We start from the raw sequence: 16467 nt of genomic DNA, 5'->3' as shown, positions 1-16467 counted from the left end.
ACATGAGCAGGGTAATCCAGAAGGGAGGAACCGGCCTCTAGACAGGGCTTGGGCTAATAATAATGTTCAGGAGTACATAAGCAAGTAAAACAGGCAAGAGAAAGTTAAAACGATTCATGCTCCAATTATAGTGGCCAAGAAAAAAAAAATTAAATTATATGCAGAGAAGCCTAAGTCTCCAATTACCTACAAGTGAGAAGTTGGAAAATTCCCAGGTTTGAACATGGCAGAAGGAAAACTTCTAATACCTTACGAACAGCCCTGAACTGTACTGCGGGGAAATGGTTCTATCTGCTTACAACATATTTCCTGTATTTTTCTCCTTCCTTTGTTTCCAAGAGCATTTTCACAAGAAAACATGACCTTTGATCATTTTGCTACTTATGCTCCACTGGAAGTCAAATTCCTCCACCTGCAAAATCACAGTCATCACCAGAGAGGTGCCAGCCATGCCTCTAACTCACAGGAAGGTGTGCGAGTGTTAGAGTACAAGAATCCAGTTGTCATGCAAGCGCCCCTTGTAATAAAAAAACGGAAAGGAGGAGTACAGGACACATGGCGGGGTGGAAAAGCAGAGCTTTCTGAAGAGCATGATTTTCAAAAAATACCATGAGGTGGCATTCGTGGAACAAGCTGCCCTGCTTTTGGCTTTAAAACAACAGTTGGATCTCTCTACTCATACATAATGTGGACGAGATACAATCTGTCTCTCCGTACCATGAATCTCTTCACCCACTGACTAATCTGAATGACACCAGTGGAAATCAGCCATCCAGTGTGGCTGCCAAAATTATGAGAGCCTCACTGGCAGCCAGTTATTGAGAGATGGATAAATTATTTGGTTAGAAACTAATTACACACAGCCCGAGGGGCCTTGCGGTTCATATTCTGCACAACAATAAAGAAAAATGGGGCTTGGCTGCACTGAGATCAGAAATCTGAAGTGCTGGGGAAGCCGTGGAGCCAAGCCTCTCCTCACTGAGAAAGAAACACTTCTAGGAGTGCGAGAGTGGCCCACCTCAGCATCTCATCAGCCAGCAAACACAGCTACTATAGCATTAAATCTTGACCACCTAAAGGCTACGCAAAGTCCAGAATATAGACCAAACTATCATATATCCTTTATGTCAGGCAAGAATTGAAATAAATAAGCAGATAAATAAACAAGCAAGCACGCACTTGAGGAGTGTTTGACAGACAGATACAAAATGAAAAGCATTTTGAGCTTTTCTGTTTACACAGATTTAGCCGAGTCACTGAAAATGTTCACTAACAGCCACTCTTATTTTACGGTGATACTGGTACATTGCAAGACTTTTTTTTTTTTGCTTTCATTATCCTGTCTTCTCTAAAATGTCAGTATTAGAAATTAGACTAATACTAATACTGACTAATACTAAAAAGTCAGTATTAGTGTTAGAAAATTATATTTAAAAATACATCTTTTTATTGCCATCTTTATCCAGTCATATATCCTGCTTCCTATGGAGGAAGGGAGGCTAAGGAACCAAAAATTTTTCAAATACACCTTCAGTATTAAAAGTAGAAACTAGCTTTAACTTGGCCTATCAGCAAACAAGCTTCACCATTTCATGTAAAAATAAAACTCTTCTTTCCTCCAAGTACAATGCTTGCATCTGTTACTAAACACATCTGCTTCTCTGTTTTATTTTCATTCATTACAGCTTACCACTACAAGTCCTGTTGTCAGAGTTCAAGGAATAGTGTGCTGGGCAGCCACAGACAAAACCACCAACAGGGACTGCTAAGCACAGGTGAGAGCAGTGACCATTGCTAGATGCACACTCGTTCCAGCCTGCCTGCCTGGAGGAATGGAAGACCAAGATGTCCATAACGTAATCCAAATGCCCTTGGATGATAGTTCGGTTCTGGCCACTGGTCTTGTTGGCTCGTTCAATGCTACGCCGGCTCCAGTCTGTCCAGTAAATATAATCCTGATACTGAGTCAAGCCAAATGGGTGAGGCAAGTCATCAGCTATAATCTCACGGTCAAGGCCTGTTTCCAAAAAGGAAGGGAGAGAAAAAGCGGAATTATATGGGGACAAACAATACGCTGTTTAATGCTGTTTGACATGTCCCCTGCACGGAAAGGTTAACACATAATTACTTTAAAGTTTCTATTTCACTATTACAGAAGTAAATTATAAAGTAACGTACAATATTCAAAAGACCGTCCTGACATCTCAGAGCATATCACAGAAATGTGCTAATCCTGCTTGCAATTCACAGAAGAGAATGTATTTTACTAAAGAAAAAAGTCTCAGCTTTGAAACTGATCAGGGTTCTTGGAAAGATTCTGTCCTTTCCCTTCTCCCTGAAACAAACAGGATCCCTCTGAAGGGGATGCAGGATCCTGACACTGTATTCCCAGTTCAGCATCTCTTGCACTACATTTGGTGCCTGCTGCTTACAGAGAGAGAATTGTACAAGCTTAATAAAATTCTACATCGTATTATGAGAAAAATTAAATGCACAAGGTTAAACTAACGTGTCTCTGGAATGTCTTAACAGGAAGGAGCAGTCAGAAACTCAAGGTAGGAAACAGTTAATTGTGTATACCATGGAAATGTTAAGAGACCTTAAGGAGCAGGGCATGGGTGGGGGAAATTATTTCAACCACTTCATTGCCATGGGATGTCCTGCCGTCTAGTCACAGAAAATGAATGGGAGATTATGAAGCAAGAGGTCATTCCCTCTTTGCACAGAGAAGATAAGGATGCACAGCTCTGCACTCTGCTGTCACTAGCCACAGGCACAAGGAAGATGAAATTGTAATGCTGTGTCCTGTTCCATGGCACACAGGGGAACACTGAGCCAGCCTCAACAGCCCACCAAAATATACAAGAAGCTGAAGAAAAGCTTTTTTTACTACATATAATTCCTATAATGCATTTTCCTGGTTTGATCTTTTTCTAGCTTTGTTCCACTATTGCAAATGTACTGTTTAAAGCAGACTAACTCCTTTAGCTTTAAACACTGGCTAGTGATAATGCTAATCTGAATAATTTGGCACACAACAAGGCAGTCTACTCCTGTGAGTGCCAAGAAGTTAAAAAAAAAATACTGTGCAAATCTGAGAGGGCTTGGGTCCTCAGTACACTACCCTGGGACAGTGAAAGAATAAAATATTCCACCTCCATTTAGCTGTAATGACCAGTTTATAAAACAATCATACAGACCCCAGCATGAGGGAGAGCCCCCCTGGTGACCAATACTAGCCAGGAAAAGCTCCTTAGTGTGCAGGATACTGGGGGGAAAAAATGCTGAACCCTGAGAATACCAACAAAGATTAAAAACCAAATTGTATTAAATTATATTGTGAAAAATTTCCAATAAGCTGTTGTTATCTTGGCTTTCTCTCTATCTTTCTGCAGATGATGAAGTGTTTGTTATGTATTTGCCAGTGCTCTTTCAGAGCAGCAAAACAAGACTCTCCAAAACACTGGGAGCTGACAGCTCTGTCCTACATATAACTGAAAACACATACAGCTTGTATAATTTTAACTTTGTGAGCAACTATATCACCTACAAGAAAATTGAGGCCTCGCTAAATGCTGTGTTGCACAAACATCAATTATAGAAGCAAATATTAAAAGCATGTCAGTTTGAAAAAAAAATCTATTTTTGTCTTAAGATATGTATCTTCACATGATTTAAGCAATAATTTGCCACAGGGAATGGTGAAAAAGCAGCAGCATCCCCACGATGCTGCCCAGGGCTCTGGGGCTCACCTAGCATGTTGGAGGATTCTATCAGGTTGGTATCAAGGTCAGTCCAGTACAGTCGTCTTTTAGCGTAATCAATAGTTAGGCCATTAGCACGTCCCACATTTGGTACCAAAGTAGTCCGCTCACTGCCATCCATAGCAGCTCTATCAATTTTTGGCTTACCACCCCATTCAGTCCAGTACATAAACCTGATTAAAAGGACAAAAGAAAAAAAATAATCACATTTAATCCAAAAGAGAACTCAAGGGGAAAAACAAAACAAAACAAAAATCTGTAGAAAGAGTAAGAGAAAAACAAGAGCTGTAAATCCGAGCATTTATTAGGCCCCATTACGCTAAATGTTTTTTCAAAATACAAGCAAGGAAATGAGTCAAGTTTCCTCAAAATGCTTCCAACATTATTTTTTCCACTTGGAGCTGGATCTTCATCAGCAAGTTCTATATGAAAGCACTTCAATCTCAACTAATCTATGCACGTCAGTTAAGAGGCAAAAGTTTGGCAGTTGGGCACCTTCATTTATACCTGGTTATTTAGCAAGATATCTTCCATGGCACTTAGCTTCTGTTTCTATGCAGTTGTCCATCAAATGAAGGAATACAAAAAAGTAGGTATGCAGGGCACTTTTGCTAGTAGGCGCCACTGCTCATCTCCACACAACTAAGTCAACCAGCCACATTAACAGTGTGCTACATTTCAGCTAAGGGCAGAATGACACAAAATTGTATGGCATTTCCACTGGAGCAGAAGTACAAACTATTACATACTCACATGCCAGTTTATGCCTCATTTGGCAGAGGCACAGACTTGTACATGTTTTGGTTGTTTTTTTTTTTAGGCACTGTACAGTAGAGAAGGCTGTATATTTGACATTTGGTGGCTAGTTAGCCACTTCTTCCAAAATGTTTTTAAAATGGTTTTGGGCTTACAAGTGAGACATAGCTAGCCAATGTTTACACCTTTCTGCTTTAATACCTCTAGTAACAAACACCTGTGAAATGCTTTTAATTTCAACGAACGACGCAGTGGGAAAGGTTGCTTCAGAAACCGATTATCAAGGGGGAACTGTTCTTTAGACACCGTTTCTTAAGATTTTCTTAAAATTTTGCAAGTATTTTGTGCCTAAATTTTGCAAGTTGTATACAGCACGGACCTAAGTGTTAGAATTGCTCCCATGTTAGCAGTGCCATGAAAACTTCTATGTAAAGTACAATGACATAGCTCAGCTATAAGATAAAAGGAAAACCAGGCATTTGGACTCAAAACTAAAGTAATTTTTTTTTTTTTTTGGTCTGTGGTGAAGAGACAAAGCATTGAATTACAATAATCCCTGGAAAAAAACTATTCCCAGCGTAAAACTAGAATCATCCATAGCAACCTTTTGTTACAACCAGATTTTGAGTAACTTGATCTAACAATCTAGTCTTGGATGCCCTCTGATGTACTTGTCCAGGCAGCCCCTGGCATGTCAGGGCTGAACCCCATCTGTGTGTCCCACTGGGGGCAGTGCAGAACTCTGTTTGACTAAGCACTGCGACAGTTGCCACCACCTTGTTGAAATGAAGCAGGAGGAATAGGTTCCAAGTTCTCTGCATTGCTGCAACTCTTGCAGCATCACTGGAAACCGTGATAATTTCATAACACTTGAAAATGAAGTTCCCTCATTTGCAAAATAAGAATAATACAATGTTGGTATAACCTCAAAAAGGGTTTGCAGTAATTAGTTAACGTCAAATGAGCATTTCATGCTAGAAGAGCTATTTCAGAAGCTAAGTAGTTTTTGCCTTGCCTTGCCCCGCTCCTTCCTCCCTCCCCCTGCTTATTGCCCTACTTTTGCTATTACATTTGAATCCAACTGAGAAGTTTCTTCTCAGGAAATCTTTCATTTTGGGGATAGGTGGGTATAACTGTTTCCACTCGTTCTCTGTCCTTGCTTCCCCTGTCCATACCAACTAAAAAGGGTCCTTTATCTGAAGAAACAAACACCTTCCTTATTCTTGGACAATAAGCTTCACTCCCCCACTCTCAAGTTAAATCATTTAATACCTTTATTGGACCCTAACTTGTGATAAAAAGGATCCTCATTTTTAAAAGGACAAATATTTTCTTTTCAATGCTATAGTCCTTTTCTAATTAATGAATTCCATAAACCTAAAACTACTTTGATTCTGTGGTTAATTAAAAAACTAAATATAAATCCCTTTTTAATGAGCTGCTCTGATTTTTTTTTTTTTAGTATTCTTAATGATTATTCAGGACATTAAGAGAGTATTCCTCCAGCCCTCATACTCTAAATTACCAGGCTGTATTCCCCAGCTCAGCTCTCTCAGGATTTACAGGCAATGCCTAACTAACATGCCCTAGAGGAAGCATTACGATGTTGTTTTTCACTGTTCATAAACATGAAATTAAATCAGCAAGTTACCCCTCAGCAGGGTCCAATGCCAATGCCCGGGGACTATCAAGATCTTTCCACACCAGTACTTGGCGATGCTGTCCATCCAGCTTTGACACTTCTATACGATTTGTTCCAGTATCAGCCCAATACAAGTTCTTCCCCAGCCAATCTACAGCCATGCCTTCTGGGTAATCCAAGCCAAACTCCACAACGTGTTCCAGTGCGCTGCCATTCATAAATGCTCTGCTGATGGTCTGTAGGGATACAAAGATACACAGGCAAATTAGAAATTTTACCAGTCTGTCATTGGGCTGGTTGTTTTCTTTGTTGCATTTTAAACACTTTCAGATTTTAGGCATCTCATAGGAAAGAGGATCTCACAATATGCTACTTATTTGCAAGGCAAACAACGCTGCTATTCAGAAGTAATGATTTACTGTACTTTGTGAATGCATTCTGTGTCAATTACAATAGCGTTTCACTGGGGAAATAAATGGGATAACTAGTCTGGTTCAATTAAGCAGTCTGCATGCCAAAGTGACCTTAATAACTCAGTGCCAACTTTGAGGGGGAAATATTTTGGCTCTCCCAGGACGATACAAAAGCATCGATGTTATAGCACGGAACACTATTTAAAGCAGCCTAATGAAAAAGTTTGGGACAGAACAGCAAACAGAAGAAAACAACCTAACAACCGATTAGCTCAGTATTGCAAGTGCTTCAGTATTGACGGTTTAATTTCATTTCACTAAGCATAATTTCTTCTTGGTCTTTTATTCAAAAGATTTCTTTTAACTCTTGCCATCATGCATCAGCCTGTGATAGCAGATACATCCAGAATTGTATTATAATACTCTATCAGAGTTTAGGCATTCCCTGTTTTACTACGACCACTTATAAACCTGAAGGTAAAGGAATAAAATTAGGATGGTACAAAATTCTTTTTGGCAAACGTGGGCTTCCTTTCTGTGTCCTTAATATTCCCCTCTGCACTCCTCATACTCCTAACCCATCAGAAGTTTACACAAAGATTGATTTTTGTTTGTTTGTTTACTTCCCATTTTGGATGCTACCTGCTAATTATGCCACTTTGTGACAGTACACAGCAGGGAAAGTTTATATCCCAGTCTTCATCTGTATCACCCTTAAAAATTGATCAGATCATTGTTTTCTTTTTATTTCAAACACAGCTCAAATCAATACCATACCTGAAGAGTTCAGCCAAATCACCTCTCTCAAACTTAAACTCTATGTTTTTAACTTCTACGATTCTTCAGTTTCAAAGGTCCTATTGCTGGCACAGGTCTCAACCCAATTGCAGAAAACTTCCTTTTATTAAAAACTAATTTTTGGCGCCCACAATTCTGACTACCTCTACAACCCATGAAAAACAAAGGGAATAAACTAGATGCAGTGATAACAGAGATAACAGGTTTCTGTGTATTGTCCGTATTCTCCACCAACAACCACATTTAAACACCTACCCTCAACATTTTCTGATTTGTCAGTCTAGACCCTAGACCTGTTTTACAAAGCCTGTGATTCATGTCTCACATGCAGTAGCCATGTAAGTTAATAAATAGCTAAGACCCATTGTCACTTCCTGACCCAAGACAAGGCTTCCCCCGTTAAACATCTGGCAAAACATCTGTGATCCCCAAAACCTTCTGCCATATGGCATTCTTCCCAGCTTTCTGCCAAACAAATTTATGTTTGCAAACTTATCCTTTATGTGAAAATGTGTATGTGAGATTTAAATGATGTGGTGGGTTAACCTGGCTGGACACCAGGTGCCCACCAAAGCTGCTCTATCACTCCCCTCCTCAGCTGGACAGGGGAGAGAAAATATAATGAAAGGATCATGGGTCAAGGTAAGCACAGGGCAAGATCACCCACCAGTTACCATCACGGGCAAAACAGACTCAACTTGGGAAAAAATTCATTTAATTTATTACCAATCAAATCAGAGTAGAATAATGAGAAATACAGCCAAATGTTAAAACACCTTCCCCCCAACCCCTTCGTTCTTCCTGGGCTCAGTTCTACTCCCAAATTCTCTACCTCCTCCCCCCACAGCAGTGCAGGGGGATGGGGAATGGGGGTTGCAGTCCGTTCATCACACATTGTCTCTGCTGCTCCTTCCTCCTTGGGGGGAGGACTCCTCAACACTCTTCCACTGCTCCAGTGTGGGGTCCCTCCCACGGGAGACAGTCCTCCACAAATTTCTCCAGCATGAGTCCTTCCCATGGGCTGCGGTTCCTCACAAACTGCTCCAGAGTGGGTCCCTTCCACATGGTGCAGTCCTTCAGGCACAGACTGCTCCAGTGTGGGTCCCCCACGGGGTCACAAGCCTTGCCAGAAAACCTGCTCCAGTGTGTGCTCCTCTCTCCACGGGGCCACAGGTCCTGCCAGGAGCCTGCTACAGTGTGGGCTTCCCACGGGGTCACAGCCTCCTTTGGACACCCACCTGCTACGGCGTGGGGTCCTCCCCGGGCTGCCGGTGGATATCTGCTCCACTGTGGACCTCCCTGGGCTGCAGGGGGACAGCCTGCCTCACCATGGTCTTCACCACGGGCTGCAGGGGAATCTCTGCTCCGGCACCTGGAGCATCTCCTCCCCCTCCTTCTTCACCGACCTGGGGGTCTGCAGGGCTGTTTCTCTTACATGTTCTCACTCCTCTCCCTGGCTGCAACTGCTCTTGCGCAGCTTTCCCCCCCCCCTTCTTAAATCTGTTATCCCAGAGGTCCTACCACCATCGCTGATGGACTTGGCCTTGGCCAGTAGCGTGTCCATCTTGGAGCCAGCTGGCATTGGCTCTGTCGGACATGGGGGAAGCTTCTAGCAGCTTCTCTCAGAAGCCACCCCTGTGGACCCTCTGCTACCAAAACCTTGCTGTGCAAAACCAATACAAATGATTTATAGGAGAGAATGCTGCTAGTATAACAAAAAGGTATGCCATTCTTAGTTAGAACAAGCTCCTATGCCTTGAATCTTGTAAATTGCATTTGTCAATCCATTCTTAAGTACCTCAAGAACCTTGTAACAGCTTAATAGCCAATACAGAATAAACCTTTACCTTCAGTGAAATGTCAGTCCAGTAAATCCGATTGTCTGTCACATCAAAATCCAGAGCAGAAGCTTCCTTGACTCCGGTGAGTGGAATAGCAACGTTGTTGTTGTTCGTTTCTAAAGAGATTCGTCTGATATCTGCTCTTCGAGAAAACAGCAGGAAAGCTTCTGGGACGATGCAAGTCTTCATATCATTGATAAGCTCTAAGCCTATGGGGCAAGCGCAGCGAAGGCCTTGTGGTCTGTACAGACAAAGATGGCTGCAGCCGCCGTTATCTTCTGCACAAGGGTTTGTACCTAAGCATGCAACAAAAGCAAAAGTAATCATTGCAAACTGACTTCAGTTGGAAGATGAAGCCAGTTCTCACATGCATCAATGACACTGAATGCTTTAAGAAATACATATAGTTTTTCACCTTTTATTCTCTGAACAAATTAATTTTTGTTCATTTCCTGTAATGCTTTCGACAGATGTTACTCTACTTGGCTGGAAGGCCAGTACTTGTTTTCCTGACCCCATGAAACATACCCAGCATTAGGGAAAGGGATCTGGACTCCAACAGCTACTGATGTTCCCAACTCCCAGCACAAGCACTGAATGGATGATAAGTATGTAAGTAAGGAAGCGTATGTTCTGTTGCTTTTTACAGTACACTGGTCCAGTTACATACCCCAATTGCGTTCCTAAAGAAGAAAAATTTGCAGATCTATTTTCACATCCATTCAAAGGTGTTTTCTTTCCAGCTCTTTGCAATACTAACTTGTGTACCTGCACATGCTGGAAATCCACCTACTACGAGAGGCCCAGCGTTACCAAGCTCAATTAGCCAAACAGCTGGAAAGAGGGCTGCATTTAAAGCACATGTACCTTAGGGCGTCTTGCTAATGTGGTAGCAGCAACACAAAGATATACCTCAACTATATTTGAGTAATTTCCTGGGGTACAATCCAGACGTGGCAGCAAGAAGCTGCAAGCACTACCCGCATAAAAGAATATTCAGGGAAAAGTGATGAGTTCTGTGATGCTACAGTTACACTGCTACTAGTGTTTGGATAGCCAATGATAGCCAATTTAAAGCTAGATCCTGCTTTTTTACACCACAGACACTACAGGGCAGAAAGTACTTCTAGTTATTTTTAAAGATGATTTTTGGAGTAGTAATGTGAAAAGCACTGAACAGGCTAACACTGGCTCACTCTTAGCTTTCGCATACTGGGAGCACGTGTTCAGATTGCAAGATGAAAAGCTGCTACAGCTGCAGCTTCATAAACAGCTGGGCTAATCTAATAGCTGGCTGTTACAAAGAGAAGTTCTCATTTTCCATGATCCTTCTTCTCCCATTACTGGACCCAGGGTTGTTCAGACCTATGAGCTGTTCCAACTCCCTAAGCAGCAGAAAATTACCCATTTTGGGGGGGTGCCTGGCTGTTTTCCAACTTGACACTCTTCCAAGTACAGAGAACTGAAGCACCTCACAAAAGACCTCCCCCATCCCATCAAACTGCAGCCTGCAGTTATCATGTAATAGAACTGGATTCTGCTCATTTCTAAAAATCTGACCTGGTATAAAGTGATACCTGCAGAAAAGCACTGCTAAAATTTTCTATTTCATTTTACTTCCCTGATTAGTAGTCTCACTCACCAATTATCTGGCGGACATTTGTAGCTTTCAAGCCCATTAGATCTGGCAGTTGATCTATGATGATCTCTCTTTCTGCTGTGCGCTTATGCACACGTTCAATACTGCGTCTTTGCCAGTCTGTCCAATAAACGTAGTCTCCCAACAATGTGAATCCAAAGATGTGAGGCAGCTTGTCCTCCACCAGAACTCTTCTCCCAGTTCCATCAGCATTCATGACCTATGGATATACACAAACTTAATACATATACAGAATAAAACTGTCGCTATTTATCAGACATTAATTAACTAGCTGCTCCACACTTAGACTTCAAATTAAAAAATAATCTCCTAGCCATTAAAATGTTATCAATGTTACACAGCAGTCTAATACCCAACACCCCCTTCCCCCCGCCCCCCGTATTTCAACAGGTGCTTACTCTAAAAGCCATGGAGGATCCCTTACGTATAAGGCTAGTCTCATAAGATGATCATAATGTGAAATTATGACACAACATTCCTTATATTTGCTTTAGGAACTAATATTACATGTGCCTGTTATATGTTGCCTGCCTCTCTTGTTTCTGACTTATGTCTCTTAGTTTAGTTTTAAATGGAGGACACTGTGTTTTACATGAACAAAGACAAGCTTACAATGTCAAGGAGTCCTGGCTCAGCATCTTGTAGTCCACAGTCCCTCCCAAGTGAGCTTTGCCCCGGTTACAGATAGCAATAAGAGGACGCCCCACACAAACATATTCTGTAGATCTTCTTGACTGTTTGCTTCCCAGAATGTATATTCCCAAGTCTGAATAAAGAACCAGTTTTACATTCTTCAAAATTAAGTTCAGTATTTTTTGTACTAGAAGGAACAGTAATAGTCTGTAAATAATTGCATACCTTTGATCAAGACACTTGAATTTACTGTGTCATTTTTCTCTACTGCTAAAAAGAAGTAATACCTAACTTCCTCAAAGAGGCACTGAAAGGATTAATTAAACATATGTATGCATGTTCAAGTGATCAAGTACCTTATGAATGCCAAGTATTATAAAAAGTATCATACTGACAGGAGTGAAGAGAGTTCCGTCTTTTAAGAGACGCTTACAAATTATTCAGCATTGCAATTCTACAGAAAAGTTTCTTCTGAAATACTTCTGCTTGTTTCAAGTTTGCAGTTTAATTTTACAGCACGTATACTTCCAAAAAAAGAAAAATGAAATAAAACAAACAACCTTAATGTAAAAACTTCCCAAAACAACGCGATTCACAAAATTCAAGGTAGCATACTAATCCCAGAAACATTAAAACATCCTTCCCACTACCCAAGGATGTTCCAAGTTAAGGACTGGAAAAAGAGTAACTTACTAGATCACTGTTTCCAAATCTCTCTCACTTGCCTTGTGGAATTACACTTGCCATAGACAAGTCTGTATGACTTGTCACTGCACAAGTCTTTTGGTTTGAGCCATGGGAGGAATGAGAAGCTTCAGGATCAATTGGTTTGGTAACTCTGGCTAGGTGGATGATGTTTTGTGGTCAGACGGATTTCCAATCTCATGAAAAATGAGAAGGCTAGTTTGGAGCAATTCCTACCTTTTCTCTAACCCAAGCACAGATGGGGAGGGAGGGAGGAAAAGAATAGAGAAACAGAACTGAAACCCATACCCTTCTCAGCATACAGTATAATATGCATATTAATAAAATATTCTTAAGTTCACTAAAAAAATGGAAGAAAATGATATAATCTTCACAGTAATTCAATTTCTCCTTAAAACTATTCCCGGTCATAAACTTCCCAACATTACTGCACTTACTCTCAGTATGTTAGAATGGGAATTGAATCTTTATGTGCACATTTCCAACAGAAAAATGAAAGGGGCTCTGCATACTTGCTGGTTTGTAGGACTAAGCTCTGTATTTATTTTTTTAAAAAAAAGCTCATAATAACTCTGTGAAATTGGCTTACCAAATAATCTTCAGTCTAGTAGCATATACGGCATGCTTCTACAAATGCACTAATGCCCACAAATCACAAAAATAAGATGAGCATTACTTGGTGAAATGTTTTTTTTTCCCCTGCATTCTCACTAAGGTCCTTTAGAAAGTCAAGAGCAGTACTTGCAGCTTCACTTTGCGCTGTAGTGCATTTACCATCCTAAAGCTGTAACTTATGTCCTTTACACTGATAACCAAATCCAAACATAGCTTTTCCTATCACAGATTGTTTAGCTGGGCTCAGAGCCCAGCATAATTGCCTAATTTCTGGAGTTCCTTTCAAAAACAAGCCCTGCTATTCCATTTATTCTACTTCAGAAAATTTCAGCATCTGCTGGCTCTCTCAATTCCTAGCAGCATGCCTCCTACACTCTGTTTTGATAAACGAGGTTGCTAAACAACAGACTAATGGCTAACTTTAGAACCAGGGACACATTTAACATCTGTAAGACAAACTGTGAGTTACAGTCCTTAAGCCCACCATCCCTTCAAGAAACCATCACCACCTCCAAGCCAAACTAGTCATCCCCTTTTGTCTACCACCATTTTCTAATCATATCGCAGTCATCTTGCATTTCTGTGATGACTTGTTTCCCCCTCCCCCTTAAACTACAGAGATAAGCCATTTGCTTGCAACTAATTAATATATGGCAATTAGTGCTTGCTAAGCAGACCAAAAAGATACACAGAATGGATGGATGTTGCAGAGCAAATCAACTAAAACCACACAGTAATAACCACAAAGAAACCACTATCAGAATGCAGTATCTTTAGATACTACACTTTTTGCCTTGTACTTATAAAAGGAAGAAGCTTCTGTGTTTAAGGGGATGCTTAACTACTGGCAAAGAGAATTAGCTGGAAGGTGTATGGTGCGAGATAAACTTTCTTTGGCAAACTTTAAAATGGGAGCTGTTCAAATAAGCTTTCTCTTATACTGAAAGAAAGTCAGGAAAAGAGAAGGATTAAGTATCTGCTTTTAATTAATTTTTGTTTTGCCACATACAGGTTATTTTGAAAGACAGGTTTATGTCATGTAGACAAAACAGCCGCCTATCTAAAAGTACTTACATATACCTACTACCCTACTCCCACTGCAATCTTACCTGAGCACATCTGTGCAATATTACTTAATAGAAACATCTGCTCACTGGCAGCCAGGTACCACCATATGCATAGTTCCATGGCACCACATTGTCTGCACTCACTTTGGCTGTGTTTTAGGAGATTTTAATATAATTTCATCGATAAGCTACAGAACCAAACAGTCTGGTGTAAGGCAGAACGAGAGTGGCAAGGGATATAGGGATGATACATATAGTAAGCACAAGCAAAAAGAAACAATCACTAATCAACCAATTTCTAAGGATTTCAGCATCATCTTTTCACATCCTGGAATTCACATGACAACTGAGTCCCAGGCAATACTGCTTTATGCATTCATCTCCCTTCTTCAGCCCCACATGGGTCAGCTCATCACAGTAAAGCCTATCCCTACAGAATCCCCCATATGAGAAACCCACCTTCTGCTGCTATGAGGCAGTGTCTCCAGTGGTTTATGCTGCTTTTAACCACAATGTGGTGTGGGTTTCACATTCTGAGGCCATTCTGAATACTGCAAACCACAGTGAGAATACAGACTACAACAGGAAACAGATGTGGTGCAACCACAAACACTACCTTTACTGAAAGAGCAAGTAGTTTCATGAAAAAAAAATAAAACAAAGTACAAAAATTAAATAGCCTCAGAAAAAATACCAGATATCCTGCCTGCAGGATAAGGGCTTTGCTTATCCTAGAACAATAATGAATGCAAACCTACGGCCTCATGAAAATACAGCTTATTCAAAATAAATTAATTAATGCTGAAAATGTGGTTACTTTTTAAGATGCTGTACCTAATGGTCAGCAGGAACATAACAACTTTGAAGCATTACTTCTATTTGAAAGTTACAGACTGGATTGCACAGTGATATATATATATTCTAAGGGTCTTTCTTGCTGTCAGATACCCTGGATTCAATTCACTCTCGAATACCAGTAATAACTGTGATAAATAGGCTAATACAGTGAACTTACCTTTTTGATACTCTGTGATTTGAATGTACGGTAGTTTACACTTGTCATTTGATTGGCTTAAGTCTAGAGCTCAATCATTACACCTACCCCATTTGCAAAAATAACATTCAGCTCTGGTTAGAGCTCGTGCTGGAACCCTGGCAAAGCTATGCAGGCTAGCAGTCTGCTCAGGTCTAGTGGACCAAGGACCCCGGCAGTAGAGACTCAGCAGATGTACAGTAGCTTATATCCACAGCACTGAGGAGATGCTAGTAATACAAACTGTCTGTCCCTATCGGGCCATACTTAGATCAATATCAAACATAAGAGCCCGGTTCCACAAGGTGCCAGACAGCCTCAATACCAACGACTCCCGGAGGAGAAGACAGCCCCCAGGCTCTGGAAAGAACACACTTTCCAATGTCAATCTGGGAGAATGTCAGACAAACCCAATACGATTTACTCATGGTTAACCTAGTGCCAGAAGCAGGGTGACAGTGTGCAAAGTTACCTTTCATTCTAACTCATAAGAACAGTTTAATTTTCAATGTAGAACCACAGAATCATAGACCAGCCGAGGTTGGAAGGGACCTTGAAAGATCATCTGGTCCAACCTTTTGTGGGAAAGGGAGCCTAGATGAGATTATCTAGCATCTTGTCCAGTCACATCTTGAAAACTTCCAGTGATGGGGACTCCACCACATCTCTCAGGAGGTATTCCAGTGAATAACTGTAAAATATTTCTTTCTTATATTGAGATGAAACCTCCCCCAGTGTAACTTGTACCAGTTACTCCGCTCCTCTCCATGTGGCTTCTTGTGAAGGGAGAGCCTCCATCCTCCTTGTAGCTGCCCTTTAAGTACTGAAAAAAACTGTGATGAGGTCCCCCCTGAGCCTTCTCTTCTCCAGGGAGAAAGGACCTAAATCCTTCAGTCTCTCCTCATAGGACAGATTCTCCAGCCCTTTGATCATCTTCATGGCTCTCCTTTGGGCCCTCTCCAGTCTGTCTGCATCTTTTTTGAATTGTTGGGACCAGAGCTGGACACAGTACTCTAAGTGCAGCCTGACGAGCACCGAGTAGAGTGGGATGATCATGTCTGTATCTCTGCTAGCAATGCCCCTGTGGATGCAGCCCAGGATCTGATTTGCCTTTGTTGCTGCAGCAGCACACTAGACTCATGTTCAGCTTGTTGTCCACCAGGACCCCCAGGTCCCTTTCAGCAAGGCTGCTCCCGAGCCACACAGATCCTAGCCTGTACTGGGCTTTTGGGTGATGTCACCCGGTGTGCAGGACCTTGCACCTGTCTTTGTTAAACTTCCATAGTTCTTGCTAGCCCACTCTTCCAGCCTGTCCAGGTCTCTCTGGAAGATGGCTCTCCCTTCTGACACATCCACCTCACCACCCAGTTTAGTATCATCAGCAAACTTGGTAAGGGTACTTTCAGTCCCATCATCCAGATCATTTATGAAGCTATTGAACAGTGTGGGGCCCCGTATTGAACCCTGGGGGACCCCAGTTGTGACAGGCTGCCACTTGAATCAAAAGCACTGATCACCACCCTCTGAGCGTGGCCTGTGA

At 41.4% G+C, this 16467-nt stretch overlaps 1 protein-coding gene across 1 annotated transcript in view; it reads right to left on the bottom strand.

The window, feature by feature from the left end:
• LRP6 (LDL receptor related protein 6) overlaps window positions 1-16467 on the bottom strand; it is a 130635-nt gene that overhangs the window by 26837 nt on the left and 87331 nt on the right. Inside the window, exons 8-12 of the mRNA XM_069806881.1 lie at window positions 10857-11073; window positions 9221-9510; window positions 6172-6398; window positions 3753-3937; window positions 1691-2017 (exon numbers count right to left, since the gene is read on the bottom strand). Of these exons, the coding sequence (XP_069662982.1) occupies window positions 1691-2017; window positions 3753-3937; window positions 6172-6398; window positions 9221-9510; window positions 10857-11073 (1246 nt within the window). The remainder of the gene's footprint in view (window positions 1-1690; window positions 2018-3752; window positions 3938-6171; window positions 6399-9220; window positions 9511-10856; window positions 11074-16467) is intronic.

The sequence above is a fragment of the Haliaeetus albicilla genome, chromosome 19, assembly GCF_947461875.1.
Source record: "Haliaeetus albicilla chromosome 19, bHalAlb1.1, whole genome shotgun sequence".
Taxonomy (NCBI): domain Eukaryota; kingdom Metazoa; phylum Chordata; class Aves; order Accipitriformes; family Accipitridae; genus Haliaeetus; species Haliaeetus albicilla.
The sequence above is the reverse complement of the archived record's forward strand: the minus strand, read 5'-3'. Positions and strand labels throughout refer to the sequence as shown.